Source organism: Sciurus vulgaris (assembly GCF_902686455.1).
Source record: "Sciurus vulgaris genome assembly, chromosome: 1".
Lineage (NCBI taxonomy): Eukaryota > Metazoa > Chordata > Mammalia > Rodentia > Sciuridae > Sciurus > Sciurus vulgaris.
The window spans coordinates 161,827,559-161,855,292 of record NC_136461.1 but is presented as its reverse complement, the minus strand read 5'-3'; the positions used below and the strand labels follow the sequence as shown (position 1 = coordinate 161,855,292).

The 27,734-nt window shown below is 34.9% G+C and overlaps 1 protein-coding gene across 4 annotated transcripts in view; it reads right to left on the bottom strand.

Moving 5' to 3' along the window:
* WWP1 (WW domain containing E3 ubiquitin protein ligase 1) overlaps positions 1-27,734 on the bottom strand; it is a 104,926-nt gene that overhangs the window by 59,624 nt on the left and 17,568 nt on the right. Inside the window, exons 2-7 of one of the 4 annotated variants that reach the window (XM_079143760.1) lie at positions 24,927-25,022; positions 14,220-14,310; positions 10,192-10,330; positions 9,562-9,686; positions 3,711-3,848; positions 3,554-3,620 (exon numbers count right to left, since the gene is read on the bottom strand). In XM_079143760.1, coding sequence (XP_078999886.1) covers positions 3,554-3,620; positions 3,711-3,848; positions 9,562-9,686; positions 10,192-10,330; positions 14,220-14,289 — 539 coding nt within the window. In that variant the 5' untranslated portion in view covers positions 14,290-14,310; positions 24,927-25,022. The remainder of the gene's footprint in view (positions 1-3,553; positions 3,621-3,710; positions 3,849-9,561; positions 9,687-10,191; positions 10,331-14,219; positions 14,311-24,926; positions 25,023-27,734) is intronic. The other 3 variants (XM_079143762.1, XM_079143763.1, XM_079143761.1) reach the window with 3 other exon arrangements.

Here is a 27,734-nt window from a genome sequence, read left to right as displayed (position 1 = left end):
CATTACAAAGTATTTAGTTCTAGACACTAAAATTATGAGTATATGATGATCATAGAAAGTTAACTATTATATCCCAGAATTATAAGAATTTATGGCATATAGATTAACTACAAATAAACAAATAAAAACTATAACTACAAAATCAAACATTTTAAATCCTGTTGGCAGTGGACTGGAGTCGGAAATATCATGGAAGTGGCCAGGAGAGAGGACAGCTTTTCCAAATACATAAGGACACCCAATATCCAGAAGCAGCTTAAATGTTGTTTTCAAAATAAAAATCAGATCTTGTTCCTTTCCTGCTTAAATCTAGGGATTAAAAATGTGGAGTGCTGGGGAGATAGCTCAGTCGGCAGAGTGCTTGCCTTGCAAGCACAAGGCCGAGAGTTCGATCTCCAGCACCAAAAAAAAAAAAATGTGGAATAAAATCCAGGTTTCTTACCATCATCAAAAAAGGTTCTGAGAATCAGTCATATTTCCCACCCCATCTATGTTTATTTCTTTCCAAGTTCCTTGCTCACCTTGCAATAAATAAACTTCAGCAATTTTATTAAGTATGAAAAGCATAATGAAAAGTCTTAAAATGTGTATTTCAAATTATTATACACCAGGCAGCAAAATTATAATGATAAGATTTTCAGAAAGGGTTAATTACACTCTAGAGTGAAAACAATCTGTAGAATGTACGTTAACTATAAAAAAAACTTGAAGCCTTTGAACTAGCTATTTTTCTTCCTGGGATGCTCTACCCTCAGAGTTCTATATGGAAAAGTTTTCTTGGCTTTCTAATTTAATTTTAGCTCAAATGAGACTTTCTCAAAGACAATTCCCTAATCTCTCTCTTTGAAACTGGTTCTTCTCCATTTCTGTAAACTCTATCCTATCTCAATGATTTTACAGGTCTTATCACTATATTTAGTTAGCTTATTTATTTATTCTATAGTCTAATAACAGCCTGTATCCCACCATAATGTAAATTTCTTGGGAACTGATCTGGTACTCTTAGTGCTTGGGCTAAGGTCTGGTACTGAATAGGCACTCAATAGGTATCTCTTATATCCTCCTCTCCCTTGTAACCTATAAGATGTATTTAGAAAGTTTGAACAGGTACTGAAAAAAGCTTCCAAATGATTCTGATTTGTGCACTCCTCCACAGCTATACAGTGAGAATCAGTGATTCAGGATGTAAATAAGAGAACCCATGTGAAATCCTCCTAGTACTAGAGAAATAATCTTTAATTCAAATGTGTTAGTATGGAATAAATAATATTAGGTTTTAGATTAGTAGCAATTCAAGTTTGCCCATCTAAAATTAAATTCTAAAGAATATTAAAAAACATATTTCACACTCTAATACATTTTAATCAACCTAACTGTCCACTTTGCCATTAATTTTCTCAATGTAAATTATAACAAATAATTATAACAAATTATTATTTGTTATTATTATTAATGGATAACAAATACATTTAAGGCAAATATACATTCTAGAAGGTGTACTTACCTGTTCAAGTGCTTTTATAAGAATCATTTAATGGCAATTTAGGAGCAATGCTATTAATGACTTTGTAGAGTAATAAACATCATACTTTAATCATATACCAACAAACTTTCTCAAATATATCTAGTCAATTTATAGTAATATATTTCTATATTTTCAGGCTTTAATTCCAAAATATTGATCTATTATTCACTTTCATTGCAATTTAGATACTTCAGCCAAAGAATCCTCTTAACTGTCATGAAATGTGAATGCTAGGAAGCTTTTGAAATGGCAGGATGGTTTTCAGAGAAAGACCATAATCTACAGGAGAATGCCAATTCTTAATAATGAAGCCAGAATTGGTGACAGGCAGTTAGTGTAGAAATAGGGGATGGGGTCCAGTTGAGGAAATGAAAGCCATGAAAGCCATCTGCCTCAGGAAGTTGGAGACTGCCCCTGGGAGAATGTAATGTCAAAGATCTCCAGAGTCCATTGATTACCAAATTTACCTGCCTTTATCAAGGACTGCAAGCAAGGAGCTGCTAATTCATACCCCCTGGGCCCTTGCCTGGCTGAATCACTTTGGCCCTCCCCCTGCCCCATCCCTTCTCACCTGCAAAACCAGGCCTAGTCACATAGGCAGGAAGGAGAGATAAGGGGGGAAGAGAACTGGAAAACAAAAGAGACCTTAACCTATAAAAGATGTAGGGTGCGCTCACTTCTTGGGACTTTAGAACATCAGCCATGGCCCGCTTCTCCCTCCTGGGAGAAGTCTGTATTATTACCTTTAAATAAAACCTGCTTAATATGCTTGCCTTGGCGTGCTTCTCTAGCGTTCAAACTTCAACATTAGAGGGAGAAGAACTTGTCACTGGTAATCGGCGGTATTAAGACAATAATAAGATTTTCCATAATATCTGACTCTATTTATCAATACAAAATCCCTAAATATAGATTTAAAGACATTTTCTATAAAAGAATGAAGTACTGATACATGCTACAACATAAATGAACCCTGAAACATGCTAAGTAAAAGAAGCTAGTCAAAAGGAAAGACAGGAGAATGAGACAAACATCGTTACCCTATGTACAAGTATGATTATACAAACAGCTGGACTCTACCTTGTATACAACCAGAGAAATGAAAGTTGTACTCCTTTTGTGTACAATGAATCAAAAAAATTTAAAAAAACAACTTCATATATTGTATGAATGTTTATGTGACATGGCCAGAACAGAAAAATCCAAAGAGAGAGAGAATGTAGATTCCTAGATAACAGAGGCTGAGAGAGGAATGGGAAGTGAGTGACTGCTCACAGCTACCCTTTCTTCTGGGGGGTGATAAGAATGTTCTGAAACCAGTGGTGATTCAACAGTGGTTCACTTGCCCTTTTGAATATAGCTATGAGGCTTATTTTTAAGAGAGACATGTTTTCCTTTTCCTCTTGACCCTTTCACCCTCCCTAACCTGCGGGGCAGGGAAAAAGATTACCTTGAGTTATCTGTGCTCCACAGGAAGGAGATATCTGGCAGGAAGGAGACATCTGCCAGAAGATCTAGGAAGTGAGTATCTACCAAATTAACAAGTGAATGTTAACATACCATCAGTATGCCTTTGGAGCCCCTGTCAGGGCACACCTGGAATGTAGCCTTTGAAGAGCTCTTTTAAAATCCATTTCTCCTGATGGGCAGAATCATAGCCTCTAGGACAAGAGTCCCCTGTGTTTCTCCTTTACTAGCAAAGCAATACAATTTCCTTTTCTTTTTCTCAAAACTCTGTCCTCCTTATTGAATTGGCATCAGGGACAAGAACTGAGCTTTTGGTTATAGTGATAGCTGGGTAATCTGTGAATATACTAAACTCCACTGAAATGGGTACTTTTACAAGGGTGACTTTTATAGTATGTGTATTATATCTCAGTAAAACAATATTTTATAAAGCAATGTTCACAAGCATTCAACAAATAACAAGTTTACATGTAAGCTTTTCAATTATGTGGCAAATTCTAAACTAAGTTTAAAATTTAAAACATCATGCATGGGAAATGTTATATCACATCAATATTCTACCTGGTAGTTGTCCTTGCAGAAGGCTCTCCATTTTCATGTAAGGCGTCACCATTCTGCTGTAGTTCTACTGAAAAAGAAGAAATAAACAAACTAGGTTTTTATATACTCCTTGCCAATTTTTTTCCTTAAATTTTAAGAACACATAAAGTCAGCTTACTAGTCAGAGATGAGTTGCAGTTTGTTAGATTCTCTTGCTCAATCACCAAACCATCAAGCACAACTACCAATTCACCAGTTTGCACAATGCCATTCTTGTTTTCCAAGGAAAGTTTTAATTGTTCTTTCACTTTTTCCACTAGAAAAAAAAACCTAATTTAAAAGTTTTTGCCACATACAAAAATGTTTTAGAAATCAAAATCACATTTTAAAAATTACTCTTCTTTTTTTTTTTTTTGGCGGTGCCCAGGGCATTGTGCTTGCAAGGCAAGCACTCTACCAACTGAGCTATACCCCCAGCTCCTAAAAATTACTCTTAATTCAGTACCTGATAGTTACATTTGGAAGCAATTTTTTGCTTTTTTATCTGTAGACCCTTCTGTATTACACCAAGATCAATCTTGTAATGTACAAAGCTGCTCCCTCTGACCTTTCCGGTGCAGCCATTTTCCCCGCCTCCCAACCACTTGCCAATCTGTGAACATCCTAGCTAGCTATTGGTTCATCAGTCAGCTTGCAAGTATCCTTCTCCGATATTGGTCCCCTGTTAGCCCCGCGGAATTCAACTGTTTACCATAGCTTCCCCGCCATCTTTCCCCATTCTTCTGTCTGTCTTCCTCACTTTTCTCTATCCTCCTGGCTTTCACACTCTCTCTAGTTGCCCGCCCTTTCTCTTTCCTTTCTCTTTTCCTCTTATTTTCTCTCTTACCCTGCAGGGAGACACTCTGTTTGCTTAATAAACTCCCTTATGTGATTTCCCGTGTCTCGCCTGGTTCCATGGAATTTCCTTACAAATCTCTTTCACACCTAGTTAAGTAACTCTTCTCCCCCAACCCCACATTTTCAACATCATCTTCATTGTTTTCATGTACAATATGAACTTCAGAGAACATAAGTTAGGTGGTGCTGTTAGAAATTCCAGCTCTGTAATTAAGTAGGTGGACTCTAAGTTATTCCAATTTCTTAAAACCTGTTTCCCTGTCACAAATGGAAATAATAAGTTTGTGCCAAACTTTCGGCACAGTCATAAGGACCTAATGCAAACCCATATAGAAAGCAATAGTACCACACCAAACACACAGTTGGTGATCAAAAATGCTAAGTACTAAGACAATAGTTTATCATTTCTTTTTACATAGTCAAACACTTTACTCCCATTATTAGAACATCTAGCTCTTATTGACATTCAAGTGATTTTACATCAACTTCTATCCTACAATGTATTATGAGTTATTAGTGAGGGACAGGAGGGATGGGAAGATGAAAGTGGCAGGGTACAAAGTTTAAATTAGAAGAAATAAGATTTTTTTCCTTTGAAATATACTGCACAGTGTGGTAAATATCATAAATAATAATATTACACATTTCAAAATCGCTAAAAGACTAACTCAAATTTTATCACCACAAAAAGTGAGAGGTGAAGTGCTAGATATGATTATTAGTGTGATTTAATTATTATGCATTTCACTTATAAATCATATTACTTTTGTACTCCACAAATGTATAAAACTAAAAATTGTCAACTCAGAATTTTAAATTAAAATTTAATAAAACTTATCAGTGATCTCTTTAGTATCCAAAATGGGGCTAGTTACTTCAGTCTGATCTTTAGTGGTTTTCTGCAGCTACTGAAATCATGGAACTTTCCACATCTTAAAGTTCTTAACTTTAATATTACCTATATTTAACAAATTTAGGATTTCCTCCCATTTACCAAATGTCCAGCACAAACATCTTGACTAACTATTCAAGAATAGCAAAGACAACAAAAAAATTTACAACTGGTACTGGACAGAAATTCTTTGTAAAACAATTCAAGAACCATGTAATTAAAGACCTTGAGATCCAAGATGGTAGACTAGAGGGAGACTGCACTGCTTGTCACTCAGTAACGTGGGATTCAAGCAGAGAAAATACTGTTTCTCTGCAAGGCAGCTATTGCTGCCCGCCAACTCTCTGCTGTTTACTCCGTTCACCTGCCACGATCACCCACCATTTGCCAGCATATTGCCTGCCTTTTGAGTGTAGCTCACTGACCAGTCTATCTGCCATTTCCCCATTTGCCCACTTCTTGCCTGCCCATCACTGCCTTTCACCTACCATTGCCCACCTCCCGACATCCACCTGCCGTTCGTCCACCATTAGCCTGTAGACCACTCACAGACCACCAGCGAATTGCCTTCTACCTGCTATTGCCCAGAAATCTATTGTCACAGTACCACAGGTTTGGTTATACACAGCTGCAGCCACCTTGGGACAACCGCCAGGGTCTGCAGGTTTGCCTCTGCGGCTGCCACTATCTCAGGGCATGGCCACATCAGTCTGGGGACTCAGGTCAAGGCCTGGAAATATACTGGGGTACCTGCAGGTCTGGTTGCACCTGAGATTTTTCTGCTCAGTGTGGTAGTGGCTGCCATCTGACTGCCTCTTTGCAGGATCATTCCTTTGTGTGAGCACGTCCCTGGTGGTCTCTCTGCAAGTTGAAAGAGCACTGAGATCTTGGGACTGCAGCAAGACAGGGCCTGGGGAAGCTAAAGCCCAGGTCCATCAGATTGCAGCTGGGTTTGTGTGGGCTGGTCTGTGTATAGCAAGCCTGTGGAAAGCTGGAGACTAGGGGGAATTCCCTGCGGGGAGCAGAGGTGAAAGAAAGTGGAGAAAACTACGCTCTCTCCAGCTTAGTGAATATTTAGCTATTTGAACAGATAAGAACAACATTTTGAAATTTTTTTAGTATAGATTTCTGGGTAAATTCTCTACTGTTAATTGTGTCCATTCTCATCCTGGAAAGACAGATTTGATGGATATGCAAATTTTATATTGTTCCCAACTCTATCAAGATATTGTTTCACTATCTTCCCCTATATACTACTAATTTTACAATTCTAATTCATAAATCTCTACAAATAACCTATTCTTTCTCCATGGCTCCTTTTAAAATTTGTCTAGTGTTATGCATTTCACTGTGGTGCCCAGACATGACTTTCTCTTTGCTATCTTCCTTGGGGTAATATGGATCTTTGGAATCATGTGTTTCATTATTATTCAGAAATATGTTATCATTATTCCTTAAAATATCTCGTCTACTCTTGGGGTCAGCAAATTATAGTCCATATGTCTAAATCTGGCCTGCTTTTGTAAATAAAGTAAAAAAAAAAAAATTCATCAGTTTTTATAAATAAAGTTTTGTTTGAACATAGCTGTATTCTTTCATCTCCGTATTTTTCATGGTTACTCTCAATGGCAGAGCTGAATCAGTACAACAGAGACTGTAGCCTACAAAGCCTAAATATTTATTATCTTGCTCTTTCTAGAAAATGTTTATTCTTCTAGGTTGTAATTTTTGACAGGAGCTCATTCTCCAATTTAGTTTATGGGTAATCTATGGGATTTAACACAGATATGCTTTGTTTCAGATTCTGCCAGAAATTAGAAGGTATCCCCAAGACTCTAGACTAGAGGAGTTCAGGCTCCCTACATGGCTCTTAGACAAAAGCTTAGCATTCTGAAAGCTGCTATAAGCATGGCCAACTATTCTAATTCTAGTCCAAAAGATTTTCTTTGCTCATCCTTTACTTTAAGTAGGGACCTCCGTTTTGTTTTGTTTTGGTTTGGTTTTTTTTTTGCAAATCATCAATGTCACAAAGATTTGTTTTATTTAGGATCTAGTTGTTCTGTGATGGAAGGTTCTTTATAGCATATATTCTTCACAATTCTGAACATGTAAGATTAAGGTATAATCCTTTGAATCATGTAAATGTAGGGACTATCACATAAATAATTCTCATTTACATGTGTATGTTTATGTGTGTATCAGAGAGATGAGTATTATTCTATTACAGTATTAACACAGCAGCCCAGACATATTCATCTCTTCAATATGTGAGTGCTTACTCTGCCAGGCACAGTTCTCTGGAGAATGTTGATCTCTGACCAACAAAAACTATAATGCCCTACCATTCCTTCACTTATTTCCTTCAATGGACTTACCACAACCACCAGAACTGTTATGTTTTCTGATCTATTTCCCCAAATGAACTGAAGGTTTCAACACAGCAAAGAGACCTTGTCCATTTAATTCAGAGATGTATTCTCAGCATCTGACAGAAAGCAGGCACTTAATAAATATTTAAAATAAGTGATTAAGATAGTCCTGTCCTTGGGGAATTTATTCTTATAAGGCAGAAGTGGGGTTTTTTTCCCTACCACCTAAACATTCTTTTTTAGCTTTAAAGGGGGGGCGCAAAAGAACAATCTGAGTCGATGATTTATCCTCTAAACACAGAGTTGTTGAAAATATACCCTTTCCCCAAAGAAACAAAAGTTTTACAAAAATCTTTGTTTATAAAGGTGCTTCACAGATTTATATTCAGCTCACATTCATATTCTGAAGCTGTTTTTCTAAAATTGCTAGAATAACATATCAATTATTTATTGCTGAGCAATAATTATCCTAAAATTTAGTAGCTTGAAGCAACAAAAACTACTTATTATTATTCATATTTCTATAGACCAGGAACTCAGTAGGAGACCACACACATCTGGCAAGTTGGTGCTAGTAGTTGAAAAGAGACCTCAGTGCCTCCTGAGGGTCTCTTAATGGTGGCCTATTTTTCCCACCGTAAGTAATCCAAGAGACCAAAGCAAAAGTTAGAAAGACTCTTACATTCAAGTATCTCTCTTTTCTTTCCTACAACTTGGGAGTATCTTTTTCAAGGACCTGAAAGCAATTCCTTCAAAATGTAATAATCAGAAAGGACAGGGTAAATCTCTCTCTGTCCCTGTGGCAGGACAGAATCCTAACCTTGCTAATTGCCAGCTAGCATACAGAGTTGGCCTACTTGCAATATGCTGACCAACCTTTCACTTCCCTGACTCTATTGAATCCCTGCTCAACTCAACTCTACTCTCTCATTTTCCCTTTAAAAAGTCCTGTCACCTCTGTACAAAGTGGAGTTCAGTTTAAAATGAATTCCTCCTTTTTGCAAACGTGTATTACTGATTTCAATCTACTTAAGAAACAATAAGTCTAAGAGGGTGAAATATATCTTAGATATCAATATCTGGCACTGGTGATATAAGGAAAAGAAAGTTACAAAGACCACATATCTTTGCAGAGGTGACTAATAACTTTTATAGCTTAGAATGGTGTTCAAGTGATCTAAATGCATAACTAAAGGTGATTTTTCAATATGGGAAAATATTAAGAAGCAGCATGAAGGGAAGAAAAATTCTCTTTTTTAAAGCAATACTAAAATTTCTGATTTTACAATGCAAATAAAAAAATTGAGAATGTACTGTCCAACATGATAGCTACTAGCCATATAAGACTATTTAAATTTAAATAAAATGAAATACAATTTGAAAGTCACTTTTTTAGTTGCAATAGCCTTCTTTAAAATTGTTAACTGTCTTCTACCCTTGGACACTAGAATTACAGATAATTATACTACTCTGACTTTTCTAATTCTCCATATTTTCTACAATGAATTGATAATAAAATGAAAAAAATTTTAAGGTTAGAACTTATATTCAAATAAAATTGTTATTAATCAAGTAACAAAGCAGAATAAGCTCTGATAATGATCTTTTTTTTTTTTTTAAGATTTAAAGTATATGGTATGTAAATAAGTGGCTGATGACCACAGAAAACTGAAATCATTTTGTAAAGCTATAGAATACAGACAGACTGGAGTAAATATTACCTGTTGTATAAAATGCCACAAACTTAAAAGCAATCACAGGCAATAAGTGAAGTTCTCTTTTATGAATACAGAATTCTTTTTTGCTTTTGGACTTCAAGATATATTCAGTATCTAAAACTTATGAAGAACAAAGGTAGAACAAAAACTTACATTTTCTATTGTGCTTTAACAGAGCTTGTTTCAAATCTATTGTTGCTCTTCCTAATAAAGCATCTGCTTTTAAGGTGTGATGGCTCCAAACCCGAAATTCCAAAGTACTCTGTGGGGTCACATTTCTGCAATGGTAAAATTATGACAAAAATATAGAAGCATATATCACTCTAAGTGGTAATTCCTCTAAACCATTTATTTCAATAATATTTTAAACTGGGAATTAAGTTTATTTAATATTGTATGAAATAGTAAATTGTCTGAATTAGGAATAAAAATTAAAGTACAGTAGAACTTTAATAACTAGGTAAGAGTTTTTGTGGCTAGCAAATCAAAACACCAGCAATACACTGAGAGTATACTGAGCTTTCACAATAATGCTGTTACTACTGGAACAAATTTCTGAAGATTTAAGAAAACCAATGGAGTTAGTTATAATACTTCATGTAAATTTATACCGTTATATTACAGAAATGTCAGAATTAAGGAAGACCAATTTATAAGACATTCAGAGAAAATATAGCTATGTGGAAATTAGTTAATAAAAAAGGCGAGAATTATACTTCCTTTATAAGAAAATAGAAGCTCAACCTTCTTAAAGATTTTATATCCTTTGTGCAAAGTACTTACACAGTTAGCTGTTCATCCCATTTTGGATTAGAAGAACTACTGGATTTGGCTGTTTTTTTAATCTCTCCATCTACAACTACATCTGTATATGTTGCTGTTCCAAACCAGTTCTTTTTTCTTTTTAGTTTGGCACTAGAAACTAACAGAAAAATGATAATCACTATTGAATATGTACAGCCAAAAAGTAGGATTGCCTACTAATAAACCATTAAAAATGAAACTGTATTTGCTGTATAACTAGAACTCTTATTGGTAAAATGAAGATACAATACAAAAGGGCTACTGATAATGCCTGAGAACCATCTGAATTTTTAGTTTTATTGAGACATAATTCACATACCATATATTCATCCACTTAAATGGCACAGTTCATTGATTTTAACATATTCACCAAGTTGCATTAAAAAATCAGTGCAATCAATTTTAAAACATTTTTGTTATCCCCAAAAGAAACTCATATCATTAAATAGTAACCCATCTGTTTCCTCCCAACTACCCAATCCTAATCTACTAATCTAACATCTGTCTCTACAGATTGCCTATTTTGGACATTTTCATGTATGTGGTCTTTTGCGACTGCCTTTTTTCAATTAGCACAATGTTTTCAAGTCTTATCCATCAGTACTTTATTTCTTTTCCTGATAAATAATATTCCATTATATGGACATACCATATTTTATTTATGTATTCATCAGTTAACAGACATTTGAATTGTTCCCACTTTTTGGCTGTTGTGCCTAATGCTTCTATAAACATTTCTTTAAAAATTTCCCTTGGGCATATTAAAAGTGAAATTGCTTGCTAACAGGAAGTTTCTGTTGAGTAAATGCCAGACTGTTTTCCAAAGGGCTGCACCATTTTCCATTCCTTTCAAAGTGTACATAGATTCTGATTTCTCCATATTTTTACCATTGAATTTAATTATAAACTTCATCGATGCTCAAGAAAAAAGTTGTCTACGGATTCAATATGCCTATTAACATCCCTTCTAGATAGTATTCATCATATAACTATCACACTTGTTAAAAATAAATGCTTCACCTGGAACAATGGTTTAAAAATAGAAATTATCTGCTTTTCCAAATACGAACTTTAAAAAATCAAATTGCCATTATAGAAGTATATCATGACCCTTTACAAAAAGTTAATTTTAAATCTCATTTACACAAAATGTGACTGGACTAATTTAAACATTTGACTTTAATGTTCAAAACTACTAATGCAAATAGGGGACTACCTACTTTCAGGACAAAATACTACCAAGCAGTAAAGATACCTTATCAAAATCAGTTCTATCATCAACCACCTATGAACACAGATCTGAGATGAGGAAAAACAAAGCCTCCTCCATGTCATACACATGGGAAGTTAAGGATATGAAAACAGACCAGCTACATAAGTTTCCATTCTATGAAAGAATCCTTGCATAAACAAACTGACGAAATACAATGTAATAAATACTTCAGCAGAAGTTGTGTTTGAAATACAGTAGTCCTCAATATTTGAAGAATAACGGGATATTCAAAACAAATGTTGTATTTAAGTACTGGCAACATAGCACTACCAAAGAATGTGCACTGTTATGTCTGAAGAACTACTCTCAGGGTCTTGGCAAAACTCATTTCCGTCCTTGGCTGTTCCAAGTTGCTCTAAGTTTCAACACCACTGGACTGATGTCAAAGACCCAGACTTGCTCTCTCTCAAGGTATCTTGAAAATAAGCTTTTCATTCCAAATAAAAGTGTCATTTCCTCAGTATATGCAGATTTTATCCATACACTAGAAGAAAACAGGAAGAACAGGAATGCAACGTAGAAAGGTGTTAAAAGCACAGGGTGTAATTTATCTGTGTTCATATTTTAACTCTGTAGAGAAATAAATTGACCTCTTGTACATCAATTTTCTCATCTATAAAAAAGGGAAAACAATAGAACCTGATTCTTAGGATTGGTGAGTGAGGGCATGCAAAGCAATATCATCATCAATGAATTCCTAGCACCCAACATGATGACTATTACTCCATTTATTATTACTCATCATATGGTATTAACTCTTCTGAGTTAAATGCAGGACCATTCAAAATACATCTGTCATAAACCTTTAACTGGCAGAGTGCTCCATAAGGAAAGAGATTTTTTTAAAATAATTTTTATTCTCACAAATAAATTATAATATGCAGGCAAGAAAGGGGCATATAAATACAATACTGTGATTTAAATAGCCAAAGACAAATTATTTTAAACAGGAGTTCTTACTAGTGGAAATATACAGGATAATTTTATTTTCCCATTTAATAGGTTTTGGATTTATACACGGAATGTCCTATAACATAAGGTTATATAAAAATTGAAAACTATCAGAAAGGGGTAGAGTGGGTGTTAATTTTAAAACTCTACTCCCAATAACCACCCTTAAAAAAACAGTAATAAATTTAAGAAAGGTAAAGGAGACACATGCAGATATATACAAGCTTTACTGATAGATATAAAAGAGAATGACTTAATACATTCTAGGATTTTGAAATTTTAACATTGAAAGACTTCAATTATCTCCAACTTAATACAATACTTTTTAAAATAAAACCACCAACATATTGGTGTTGAGTGCTTTTCATGGGAGCAGAGAAAAAGGAAGTAAGAGTCAAATTCAAAAGAAAGACAAAAAAATGACAGTAGAGTAAAGGAATAAATATGCATAAAAGGCAAAGTAATAAAGAGATTTCTCCAATTATGGGGATGGGATTACTGGGGATTGAACACTGGGGCACTCTACATTGAGCTACATCCCCAGTCCTTTTGTAATTTTATTTTGAGACAGGATCTTCCTAAATTGTTCAGGTTGGCCTCAAACTTGTGATTTTACTGCCTCAATCTCCCATGTAGCTATGATTACTGGCAGGTACCATCATGCCCAGCTCTCCATACTTTTAAAAGGATTATATGAAAACAAATACAACAATCTGACAGTGCTATAAAAGAGAAGTGAAGAGAACAGAACAAAAGATTTCACATCAACAGGAAAAGAGAGATTATTCCCTACACATATGTAGAAGTAGTTCAAAAGTTTATAATTCATACCACTAATACAAAAATGACTTAGTTTTTATTTTAAAAATTAAAATTACATTACTTGAAAACCTAACAGGTAAAAAATTATAAATATGAATAAAACAGCTCAGTAATTTTTCAACCTCAAATATTCAGATGATTATGTCCATTGTATACCACAGGGAGTCTTCTGTTTGATTCTATTATAGTTTTCCTGCTTTCATGATCACTGATCTATCTTCCTCCCTCCCTCCCTCCCTTTCTTCCTTCCCTCCTTCCTCTCTCCCTCCCTCCCTCCATACTGGGTATTGAACCCAGGCCCTGGGGTATGCTAGGCAAACACTTTACCACTGAGATATACCCCCAGCCCACCGTTCTTATTTTTATTTGTTATTTGCAATCAGGTATGGGTTATGAACAGAAATAAGAATAAGAATATACATGCGTACAATAAAAATAAGTTAGGATTTTAAAAATAAGTTAGTTCAGGGAAGCACACCTCAGTTTCCAAACAGTAAACTGCCACACTGCAATAGCAGAGGGGTCTTAATCATGACATGATCTATCCTTTTAAAAAAGAAAAAATCAATACAGAGATCACTGTTATAAAAGGAGCAACAACTTGAGAGTCCTACAGTCTTAATTTGTTTTACATTACCAACAGAAAGTACTTAATTCCTCTGATTCACAAGCTTCCTCACTGATTAGTCAGCAGGGTAATATGTATTACACAAGATACTGTGAAGTCAGTAGGACTGTGGATTTTATAAGGCGGTTTTTATTTTTTTAAATTAGATTAACAAAATGAGGGAAAGTTGAAGATAAAAGTAAAGCAAGGCATTAAAACCTGGTACCATTTAACATAGGTCAAAGTTTGGTATTTTCCAAGAGCATGAATTATGGAATAAGTTTGCTGAACTGGATAGTTTTTAAAAAAAAAGTTTCATCAGAGAATCACCATTTTAAAAGAAAAATGACTTACCAGTTACCTGTAACTGTAACCTTCCACTATGGTTATTACTAGTATCAGACCTTGGTGAAGCAGTGGCCATGTCCCAAAATTCAGCTTCAACCTATTAAAAAAAAGATAATTTATTCATATTTTAATTTAAAAATTCCAATTTCTAATTTTGGAGAAAAAAACATCCTTTTAAATAAATGATTCTGGGACAACTGGGTATCTATACATAGAAAAATGAGTCCCTATCCCTGTCTGTCACTGTGCACATAAGTCAAATTGAAATGGATCAAAAACTTATGAATTAGACAAGAAACCCTGCAACCATTAGAAGAAAACATAGGGTCAACACTTCATCATATAGATGCAGGCACCAATCTCCTCAAGAAAATCCCTAAAGCTTGAAAAATAAAACCAACAATCAAAAAATGCAATGCCATGAAATTAAAACGCTTCAATACAGTAAAAGAAACAAGAATGTGAAGACAGAACCTACAGATGGGAGAAAATCTATGCCAGCTACAACCCAAAAGGGGATTAGTATCCAGAATTTATAAACTAAAAAACTTTAACAGCAATAAAATAAAATAACCCAATCAAAAAATGGGCAAAAGAACTAAACAGAAACCTCTCAAAAGAAACACAACTGGTCAACAAGCATGAAAAAATGTTCAACATCTCCAGCAATCCAGGAAATGCAAATCAAAACAACCCTAAGATTTCCTTTCACTCCAGTCAGAATGGCAATGATCAAGAATACAAACAATAACAAATGCTGATGAGGATGTGGGGGAAAAGATACACTTGTACAGTGTTGGTGGAACTGCAGACTAGTACAACCACTTTGAAAAGCAGTATGGAAATTCCTTTTAAAAACTAGGTATGGAACCACCACATGACCCAACTGTCCCACTCCTCAGTATTTTCCAAAAGAACTAAAATCAGCAAGCTATAGCAATACAGACATGTCAATGTATAGCAGCACAGTTCACAATAGCTAAATTATGGAATCAACCCAGATGCCCTTCAATGATGAATGGATTAAGAAACTTGTATATATACACAATGAAATTCCACTCAGTCATAAAGAAAAATGAAATTGTGACATGTGCTGGTAAATGGATGGAAACAGAGAACTTCAATGCTAATTGAAATAAGCTGAACTCAGAAACTCAAAAGTCTAATGTTTTCTCTCATTATGTGGAAGCTAGAGTAAAATAAAGGAAAAGGAGGAAAGGATAGGATGTCATAAAGTGTTATGATTTAGATGTGATATCCCCAAAATCTCAGGTGTGAGACAATGCAAGGAGAAATGATTGAATCATAGCCTTAACGTAATCAGTGAATTAATTGCGGATGGGATTAAGTGAGTGGTAACTGGAGACAGGTGGGGTGTGACTAGAGGAAGTGGTTCATTAGGGGCATGGCTATGGGGTATATATTTTGTATACGGAGAGCGGAGTCTCTTTGCTTTCTGATAATCATGTAAACTGCATCCCTCTGCCACAATCTTCCTGAAGAACTGGAGCAAGAAAAAAATTATAATACTAAGAACCCAGGGTCATATGTTGATTAATAAAATAAATATAAAAATGAAAAATTAATATATTTATTATATTATAGATTTACATATTATCTGAACCATATGTTGCCCTTTATTCTTTAATACCTCAGTGTGTACTTCCTAAGAATGAAAGTATTCTCTTAAATAATCACAGTACAATGATCAAATTGAGGAAATTTAGCTAGTACATTACTATTACCTAAATGACACTCCATATTCTAATTATTAATCATCTCAACAATATAGTTGGATATATTATATCTTTATAGAAATTTTTTTTAAATATCATATTTGGTCCAGATTTATATACTGTACTAATTAAGTCTCCTGTAAATCTTGACTGTTTCTTTTTACAGATACTGTTTTCCAAGTTTGGTTCTACATTCCTCAACCCAATTTTCTTTTCTTTTTTATTTTTGTACAGAAGATTGAACCCTGGGGCACTTAACCACTAAGACATATCCCCCAGCCCTTTTTATTTTTTATTTTGAAGCAGGGTCTCCTAAGTTGCTTACAGCCTCACTAAGTTGTTGAGGGCTGGCTTTGAATTTGGAATACTCCTGCCTCAGCCTCCAAAATTGCTGGGGTTACAGGTGTGCACCACCACACCTGCCCTCAATTTTCATTTTTTAAAATAAAATACAAAGCAGAAGCTCTGTCAATATTTTTCTAGATAACAGATATCTCAAGGCTCAACTAGTATCTACCTTTAACCTACTAAAGATAAAGTGGAGCATTCTGAGCAAGACTCAAATACTAATGAATATTAATATTCATCTTGATTTTCCCTCTATTTGTAGTCTTTTCTATGCTTTATTTAGATTCTATCACCCAATTCAGGGACCCAATACTTTAAAGTTATTAAACTCACTTTACTCATTTATAGTTGGATATATTATATGCTTGACATGTGGTGGGGCATGTGGGGTGAGTGTGTGTGTGCTTGTACATGCAAGTATAAATAGGCAAGACAAAACACCTTGCCTACTACATGATTAACTCATTGTAGTTATCTATATTCACAGGTTCTGAGACCTCATTTAGTCAATACTCTCATTCTACAGATGAGAAAACAGGCTTAAGAATTACATCTACAGGGCTAAGTTTCAATTCCTAGTACCAAAAAAAAAAAAGAAAGAAAAAAAGAAAAAAATTAGCTGGGCCCTGAGGTCCATGTCTATAATCTCAGCGGCTAGGGAGGCTGAGGTAGGAGGATCTCAAGTTCAAAGCTGGACTCACCAACTTAGCAAGACCCTGTCTCAAAATAAAAAATAAAAAGGGCTGGGGATGTGGCTCAGTGGTTAAGTGCACCTGGGTTCAATCCTGGTACCAAAAAACAAAGAAAAAAAAAAAACAATTATATCTACCTGAGGGTTTTATTCATATGAGAAAATCAATGAAAATGTAAACCTTAAACCATCAATGAACAATGAAGAAAATCAAAGGAAACTGAAGGTTTTCAATTTCTAGCAGTACAGTCCACTAGATATTATGAATCTGTTATGTTCTCAAGAAGAATGGAAAATCATAAAGTTTGTACCACCTTATATAATAACAGACTTGAAAAAAAAAAACAGTTGAAATTGTAAGGAATGGGGAACTGTAAGCAAAAATAAATAAATAAATATATATATATATATATACATATATATATCTACATAACAGTTTTGTTCTGGATGTGCATGCTGATAGTAGCACTGGCAGCAGGAGACAAAGAACTGTGTATGCTACAAGTTGAGGGAGCTGAAATTCTCTCATTAAGCAAGGGACCAAGTCAGTCATACCCTTTAACACACAGCAGAAACATATTTGCATATGTTTTCAGGAAAGCACCCCAATTTAAGCCACTGGGATTATCCAAGATGAAGAACAAATCTGATTCTATAAGTTAAAAAATCAAATTAATTTATAAGAAAATGTATCACCATGAATGAGACTTAAAAGAAACAAAATACAATAGTTTTTGACTTCCAAACACTTTAAATATTATAATTATCAAGTAAATTTTTAGAAACTATTTTAGCAATAAAAGATGAAAGAAAATATGGACAAGCAAGAAGAGACTGTAAAAATGGCACTATACTGCTAAGCGAAATAAGCCAATCCCAAAGAACCAAAGGATGAATGATATGCAGAAGCTAATTCACAATGGGAGAGGGGTAGGGAAGAATAGAGGTACTCTGGATTAGACAGAGGGGAATGAAGGGAGGGGAGGGGGTATGAGGGTAGGAATGACAGTAGAATAAATTGGACATTACTCTACGTGCATATGATTACATGACCTGTATAATTCTACCTCATGTACAACCAGAAAATGAGAAGTCATACTCCATTTATGGATGATGTGTCAAAATGCATTCTACTGTCATGTATAACTAATTATAACACATTCTTTTAAAATGGCACTGTATATTTGAAAAATCAAAAATGAATTTATTGAAACAGACTTCTTATTTTAGAATAGTTTCAGATTTTCAGAAAAGGTGCAAAGATAATAGAATTCTCTTACGCCCCCAGACCCAACTTCCCTATAATTTTTGTGGGTTTTTTTGTTTTGTTTTGTTTTATTTTGGTAAAGACACATAAAACTTACTTCTCATCCCTCCCTGCTCCTCCCCTACTTTAGTTTTATTTTTTTGGGAACTGGGGATAAACCCAGTTCGATCATGCTAGGAGGCACTCTATCACTAAGTTATATTCCCAGTCCTATTTTAACATCTTACATTACTATGTTACATTTTTCATAATAAATGAACCAATATCCATATATTATTTATTGAAGTTCACAGTTTATTCAGATTTCCCTGGTTTTTACTTAATGCCCTTTTTCTATTGTAGGATCCTATCAAGAACACCACATAATATTTAGCTATTATTCCCTTAGGTTCCTCTTGGTTGTGACAAGAACTAAGGACTTTTCCTAGGTTTGTTTATTGTCTGTCTGTTTCGTGCAAGTCTTAAACCGAGGGGCTTGCACATGCTAAGCAAGCACTCTAACACTGAGCTACACTGCCAGCATGATTTCCTTGTTTGTGATGGTCATGAGTACTTTCAGATATTTTATAAAATGTCCCTCAATTAGGATTTGTCTGATGCTTCTCTCACTGTTAACCTGATGCTGCTGGTTTGCGGGACAAAGACCAGAGATATAAAGTACCATTTTCATCATACTATATCAGGGAACATTAATGAGGAAAAGGACATACCAGGCAAATACAAACAAACAGAAGACTGGAATTAGTTACGATACCAGACAAAACAGTATTATTAATGAGAATAAGGAAAAGGATACAAGGTTCAATTCCAGTAAATCAGTATTAACTCTAAATTTGTACACTTTAAAAAAAAAATGTCAACTAAGCATTCTCTCCCCCAACATGGTGGCCTCAGCAAGAAAAGAATAAAAAAGGATGACTATTTCTCTAATAGACCTTCGGTTGGTGAGTTGGTGGTAGCACTGGTGGAAAAGCATTTAGGTCCCAAACTAGTCAAATGAAGCGATAAAACATCAGACAACCTGGAAACAACTGTTTCAACCACTTGGCACAATAATAACGGACATTTATTGGGCACCTCTAAATGACCTCTGCAACCTCCCCACAGCTCTTTGGAAATCCAACATCAACAACAGTCACTTTCCCAAATTGACACCTTTTCTAGGGAACTGACTTGTGATGTGACAGAAAACTCCATTAAGGGATTCTTCAGAGGATTAAATATCAGTGCATTTGCCACATGAACCCAGAAACTGAGAGAGTTGAAAGGCTTTGAATATGCTAAGTTTAAGGATCTGGATTGTGGGCCCAGTGTCCTCTCAATGAAGGTGATTCAGATAAGAGAGTAAGTCTACACTGCTGAGCATGCATGGGATAAGATAGGAACAATCGTGTTTTTCACCAAGATAGAGCCCATCCTGCCCTAAGTAGCTTTGAGGATTATCCATCCTCCTATAAGAGGTAATAATTTTGAAGGCAAACGTCATGATCTTTATGGAGACCACAGAGATAGAGATTGCTATGATAACCAAGGTAGTAAAGACTATGAAAGAGCCTATGACTCCAGGAAAAGCATTTGGTGGGGTGTACTCTAGAAAGAATGATTAAAGAAGAAGCACTGACCACTCACTGGACAGATATGACAGAAGGGACAATTGGTTGTGGAACTCCAAAGTTGATTACTCTCAGGAAGATTATAATGTGATGATAGAGGTCCCTCCTGAACATTCAAACTGAATTTGAAGCTTCAAATTTCCTAAGAAAGATAACTACTGCTGGCATCTCCCAGTCCAATGGAGCAAATTCTATCTTCTGATGGGCAAAACCAGGAACAAAACGGACAAGAACAGGAACTGAGTCAGTTACTTCTGTCAGAAATCAGACCAGGATGCATGAAGGAGAGAGCAAGCGAGAAATACCTGGAAAATTAAACAGAAAGGTGGAAAACTGTCACTCTCCAACTTTTAAACCTCCAAAACATGATCAACTGGCTTCTCTACCAAAAGAGAATGCTTAGGTGAAGCCAAATGCTAATCCTGCTTGATCTCAGCACTAAGATATAGCACAGTAATCCCCTACAAGAGGGAAAGCAGCCCCAGCTCAACCAGAATTAGCTGGTAAAAATAAAACAAAGCAAACAGGATGAGTATCCCAAAAGAGAAAGTGGGAACGTTAGTGTGGTCAGGAGGTGGAGGGAATAAAGGTCAATGGAAGAAGTCTGAAAGGAAAGATGTCAAAAAAGGATCAAGACTCCAGATCTGTATCTGAGCCATAGAAACCTGAAGAAAATCCAGCCCTCAAGTTCAGTACTAGAAATATGCTGCTCTCTCAATTGATGGTGAGAGGGAAGACTGACCAAATAGATTTTATATCCTGTGCTCTCTCTTATTCTCTCTACTCTGAAACATTTACAGCAAATCAAATCTCTAACCATTCAAGGCAAAAGTCACCATCTATTATAGGTATCCCTTAAAGGACTATAAAAACTATAGGAAGAAAACTGACAAATTAACCATTTATAGGAGATTTCAACATACCCCAATTAAGTACAGGTCAGTAGTGGACAAAAAAACAATAACAAATGAGTAGAATTAATGACATAGGAGAATCTCACACCCAATTATTAGAAAATAAACATTCTTCTTAAGGACCTGTGGGGCCTACCAAAAAAAAAACACATCCATCGGGCAATAATGGAAGTCTCATTGAATTTCAAATAATGTTGTTCCCTGTCTCTGACTATAATGTAATTATGTTAAAATCAATAGCAAAAGACATCTTTAATATACAAATAGAATTCTAAAACCCTTCTATTCTTTTTTTTTTTTTTTTTTTTTTTTTGCAGTGCTGGGGATTGAACCCAGAGGCAAGCACTTTACCAACTGAGCTATATCTCCAGCCCAAGAATTCTTTAAAAAATTCAAAGAACTAAATGATAACAAAAATACCAAATATAAAAATGTGTAAAATATGGAAAAAGTTATACTTGAGAAAGTGTATATACTAGGCTGGGTGTAGTGGCAAAATCCTGTAATCCCAGCTACTCAGGGAGGCTGAAGCAGGAGAATCACAAGTTCAAGGCCAGCCTCAACAACTTAGGGAGACCCCATTCTTTTTTTTTTTTTTTTTTTTGCGGTACTGGGGATCGAACTCAAGGCCTTGTGCTTGTGAGGCAAGTACTCTACCAACTGAGCTATCTCCCCAGCCCGGGAGACCCCATTTTAAAAGAAAAATAAAAAAGAACTGGGAAGTACCTCAGTGGTAGAGCATCCCTGGGCTCAAACTCCAGTACAACAAAAGACTTTTATTAGGAAAAGAAAGGTTGAAAATTGATGAGAAAGTTTAAAAAAGCAACTTAGAAAAAGAATAGCAGAATAAACTCAATAAAAGAAAGAGAAAAAAAACTAATGAAGTACAAAAAAAGGTTACAAAAAATATCAAGAAAGTAAGAAGCTAATTCTTAGAAAACACTAAGATAAATAAATGACTGGCAAAACCGCTGAGGAGGAAAAAAAAAAAGCAGCAGCCCCAAAACAGACCAATGCACATAAGGGCATACTCATGCGACAGATATAGTAACACAACTCATAAGAAAGGAGGAATATTAAATGGTTCTGGAGTTAACAATATGGAAAAATTTAAACTGGATCCCTGCTTTATATCATATATAAAATCAATTCAGGATGGCCTAATAATATAAATATGAAAGGCAACCTAATGATGTGAATATGGGGGAAATTATAGTAGTAAACCACTATTTTATGTTCTTTCAGCATAAAAGGATTTCTTACATAAGAAGCCAGGTTCAGTAATGCACATCTCTAATCCCAACAACTTGAGAGGCTGGGGCAGGAGTACAAGTTTGAGACCAGTCTCAGCAACTAACCAAGATCCTATCTCAAAATAAAAAGGATGGGTATACAGTTCGGTGGTAGAACACCCAAGTTCAATCCCCAGTACCAGAAAAACAAAAATTTAAAAAGGATTTTGTATGCAAGAGATAAAGCTTATTAATTAAGAAAAAAAGTGAATAGTGAATACTTTGACTACCTGCAAATTGAGAACTTGATTATCGTAAGACAGCATAAGGAAAAAAATTTTAAATAAGAATAAAGAAAACAAAATTCCAAGACACAAAAAGGTGATTTTGCAAAATTAAAAAAAAAAAAATAAAATTAGTATCTGAACTAATAAGAATGTCTACAAATAATAAGAAAAGACAATATATTGGGAGCAAAAACCTTAACTAGAATTTTATAGACAAGGAAATTTGTAAGGCCAACAAATATATGAAAAGATGCAAACGTAACTGCCTATCAAAGAAACAGAACTTCAGACAAGTTTCATTTTAAAACTTATTAGAACAGTAAAAACCAGGAATGTTGCTAGTATCAAATAATGGCAAAAACCATGGAACAGTGGTAGCTCTAATACATTCCTGGTAGGTGTTTAAATTGGTAAAATCATTTGGAAAACAATGTAACATTATCATGTAAAGTTGCACATTCACATGCTCTTCAAGAAGCAATTCTGATTTTTACAACATATAATATTTTTGTACTTGAATTCCAAGTATGCATTCTTTATAGTAACAAAAATCGGCAAATTACTCAAATATCCGTTGGCAGAAAAATGGTTAAATAGATTAGGTTAACTCACGAGAGCATTACACAGCAGTGAGAATGAATGACCATAGCTGAAAGGCAAACTCATGAATGTATCTTAGGAACAATAATGAGTGAGAGGAAAAAGACAAATTGGACTTGTGAGCATTAACATCTTTCTCTCATGCAGTCCTACTGTCAAGTCATCTTAAAGAAAGAAACCACTTGGAGGTAACTATAATCTCATCTTTTGCTATGAATTTCCTTTGAAAATGTTATGACTCCATGATTGAAAAAGAAATCCATAAACGTGGGCCATTGTGGGTCCTGAATCTCAAAAGATTATAAAACAAACATACAATGAAACAGAGCAACCTGAAGAACTGCTGAAGTCCAAAGAGTTACCAAGGACAAGATGACATTCTTCTAAGAAGTACTCTACAAATCTAACTGAAACATTTCTGTACTGAAGAAAGTAATGTGTAGAAATGATTTTGCATTTTTAGGACTTTTCTACATTTGTGGACTCTGGGTATGAAACAGTATAAGGCATAGCAATATTTACACAGTCCAAAAGAAGTCTCTGAAATTATTTTCTGGTTAAAAATTTGAATTTATATATCAAGATGTTTCTATGTATTCTCTTAGTGTTTCAATGTTTTCCTTGAACAGTCTAAAGATTTGTAAATCCATTTTCCTCAATAAGATGACAGTGCACGTTTTTAAAAGTCTACAGAAAGAATGATTATGAAACTCAAAACAAACTGGGTTTTTGTGTTTGTTTTGTGATACTGGGGAGTGAATCCAGGGATACTTTTACCACTGTACTACATCCCCATCCCTTTTTATTTTTTATTTCTGAGATATAGTCTTGCTAAGTTGCCGAGGCTGGCCTTGACTTATGATACTCCTGCCTCAGCCTAAGGAGTACCACCATACCCAGCTCAAAAAAAAAAAAAGAATTTTATTTGTGATATTAAAAAGATGAAAATAATGGAAAAAACAAATTCAGGATAATGGTTACATTGGGGGTTAGGAAAAGGCAGAATATGAGGTCAGGAGGCATTCACAGGTAGCCCTTTAACCATGCTGGTATCAACCTAGTTTTCAGTTGGAAATGGTTGGCTCACAGGTGTATGTGTTAAGTACTGACTTCCATAGGTTACCTATGATCTAGCATATTCAAATTACACATTTTTAAGAAGTAAAGAAGTAGATAGAGGAAAATGTAAATCACTAATTCATCAGGTATGATTTCTATAGTCTATGATAGAAAAGAAGGGTAAGGTATTATTTTTCAAACAGATGATATTTTGTCTTCCAAGAAAAAGATACTTCTTCCTGGTCAGTAAATGAGGGACTAAGAATAGGGGAAGAAATTAATTCATCTGGAAGTAGATTTTTTAAAAAAAAAATCAAGGAATTCATTAATGATTTAGACAGGTAATTGCTGAAAATAAAGAAGACAGGCACTGGATTTGCTATTTGAGATGAATTTTAAAAGTTTAAAAAACTATGCAGCCTGGGACTTGATGCCCACCAGGTAAGACTGTTCACTCTACTACACTAAAATCCCTATCCCCTGATACCCAGCCCCAATATGCATCTTGCTTTGTTTCATATAAACCTTTCTACATAAACCAATCATCAAACTCAAGAACACATGCCTCTGATAACCAGTAACTGCAAACTTTAACTACAAAACATGACAAGTTGGTTAAAAAATGATACCATCTTGTCTTAAAAACATACACAACAAATAAAATGTTCAATTTCAACATATGATTAATCATATGCTTTATTTAAAAACAAAGTTGCATGGCACTTTAAGTACAATATACTGTTCAATATATTTTTTTCTTCAATGCTAGCATTGTAATAACTGTGAGCGAGGAGGTACTCTGCCCATCTTAGAGATGAGGAAATGCCTCGTAAGTGTTAAAGTCCATGTCATATTTTTTATATCAACATTATTACTAGGTCTAGGTAGGTCTAAGTAACTATCAACATGTACTGAGTTTGATTATTAAACACAGTGTTAGTTTAAAAATCACAGTTAATCACTTACTATATATCAGAAACCGTCCTGGACACTGGGGATACAAAGATGAATAAGACGTGATTCCTTCTTTCAAGGAACTCATAGTCTGGTGAGAAGACAACCCTGTAAACAAATAAATAGGTTTCAGTGTGACAGTTACTAAAAAGATGCAAAATGTAAAGTAGTACACCTGGGACACAAAACAAAGTAGATAATCCAATATTCAGGGATCAGGAAAGGGTTCACAGAAAAGATAAAACTGAGTGAACTGCATCTTGATGTGTAATTCTTCAAGACAAATACAGAGTGAAAGTACAGTGCAACTACAGAAATGCTGGTATGGCTGGACAATGGAACAAAAGGATAAAGTGATAAGACTAATGGTCTAAAGAGAAGAGAAGGTCTATATTGTACAAGCACCTACAGAAGAATTTATACGGTAATCTAAATAAACCAAGCATAGTACTTTAAAGTTTATCCAGAAGGTAACTGATACATACATGCTGATGGGTTTCAAAAATGAGAATTTTGTTTTGGAAAAATAATTTTGGTAACTATGAATCATATTTTAAAAAGTGAGCTTCTCTGAACAACAGAATTGGTAGTTTGAAGGATGCAGCTTGGGATACAGGTAAGATCCTTGAGCAGATGATTATGGCATAGATGAGGGTTACAAAAAGAGGAATTTAAACAATTAAAATTTCCCACTTCAGTATCTGGGTGGATTAGGGTGCTACAGGAAAGGAAAAAGAAGAGGAACAAATTTAGGGAGACAATATGGTAAAGTTTTCAAGACCCAATTCTGCAGTAAGACTGTCTGGACTTCATTTCTAGTTCTACCACTTAAGAGCTGTGTAATCAAGTTCTATCTTTTCTGTGGCTCATTTTCTGTATCAGTAGAGTTGGAAGAGCAAAGCCATTTACTGCATGTTATAATAAGGATTAAATAAGATAAAACATGTAAAATACATAGTACTTTGATCATATGGCACAAAGTAACCTCTTAAGTCTAGTTATTGTTCTTCTGGGAGAAGGTTAAAAATAAAAGTTTCACTTTGAACATGCAGTTCAAAGGAAGCCTGTTCTCATTCAGGTCTCACGTATAGTTTAGTCCAATGAATGTGGAACCTAAAAGGTTAAAAGGTTAGAAAACCTGAAACAGGTCTATTTCAGAGTCAAAGTTTATGCAAGTGGTATTAAGTCTATGAAAGATAAAAAAGCTTGCTCATGAAGAAAATATTTGGAATAAATGCTAAGAGGAATGAAAGAGGGTGCCAATCAACTTATGTTAAGCAGTAATAGTATTGTGCTTATAACAAATCCACAGGGACAACAATCAGCATGATAATATGACTATTTTCCAGTTGTTCCAGGATATGATAACAGAAAACAGGAAAAAAAAAAAAAAAATGATGAATTCAGGTTCAGGAATTTACAAAGTGGGTGTGGCAAAAGAAAAATCACAGTCTGAATTTTAACAAACTTTACAGCAAATTGGCTATTCATCCAAATAAATTAAGGTTATACTCTATGCTTAGAGAATATGGCCAGTTATATCTAAACTGATGATGTCCAGTTCAACCCTTTAAAACTGTCACAGAGCACACCTATAATCCCAGCAGCTCAAGAGCTTTGCTAAGGCAGGCGAATTATGAGTTCAAAGCCAGCCTCAGCAAGGCACTAAGCAACTCAGTGAGACCCTGCCTCTAAATAAAAATACAAGATAGGGCTAGGGATGTGGTTCAGTGGTTGAGTGCCCCTGAGTTCAATACCCAGTACAAGAACAAAACAAAACAAAACAAAAACCCTGCCACAGAGTTTTACAAAATTTATTACTCAACTGTGCAGTGACGTAAAAGAGACCTGAATGGAGATAATCAACTATATTTCCAGTACTGAGATTATAGAACAAATTCTCATTTAGAAGATATATCTTAACGCTTACTTCAAGATGACATTCTTATACCAAAAGCAAAAATCTTAAAAAAAAAAAAAAGCCATCTGATTAGATCTGCTTCATCCTGCATACTATATAGTGCTGAAGTTTTGAAAAGCAGCAAACTACCATCACAAATTCATCTACCTGGATCAATTAATAAGCATACTTATTGACTGCCTAGTATGTAAGCAAGCATGGCAAGGATATAAATATGACAGATGACGAATACCCAGCTTCAATTAATACACAGAAAACAATTCAGTAGCAAGATCAGATGGTATACATCACATATTAGTAAACTTTAGTTCAATGTATGTAGAACCTTGGTTAGAAAACCTGAACTGAGGCAAAACTATTACATCAACAGCACGAAATTGAAAACTCGATGAAATGCAGTAAAGATGGATGAACCCAGTTGCCTTCTTCCTAATATATTTGAGATTCAGCAATCCTAATCCTAATGCATAAAATTTTCTTTAAAACTGCAGACTACAGTTTGTAGGACTTAATTTTAACCAATACAGAAACAGGCTGGGGATGTAGCTCAATAGTAGAGTGCTTGCCTAGCATGCACAAGGCCCTGGGTTCAATCCCCAATACTCCAAAAATAAACAATACAGGTATATTCTATAGAGATAAGTGATTTATAAAGATATTGCTAGTCATTTTAATGAACTTATAAAATGTGACCATAAACAGGTGGGTGACCAACTCATCCCAGTATGCCCAAGACCATCCAGGTTTTAGTCCTGCATCCAAGGAAACAACTCAGTTCTAGGCAAACTGGCGTATTTGATAATCTTAAAAAACAACATGATGGGTTCACCTGACTAGATAGTTTTTGTTATATACCTTGAAGAAACTTTTCTAGTGGAATCTGGTCATATAAAGCATAA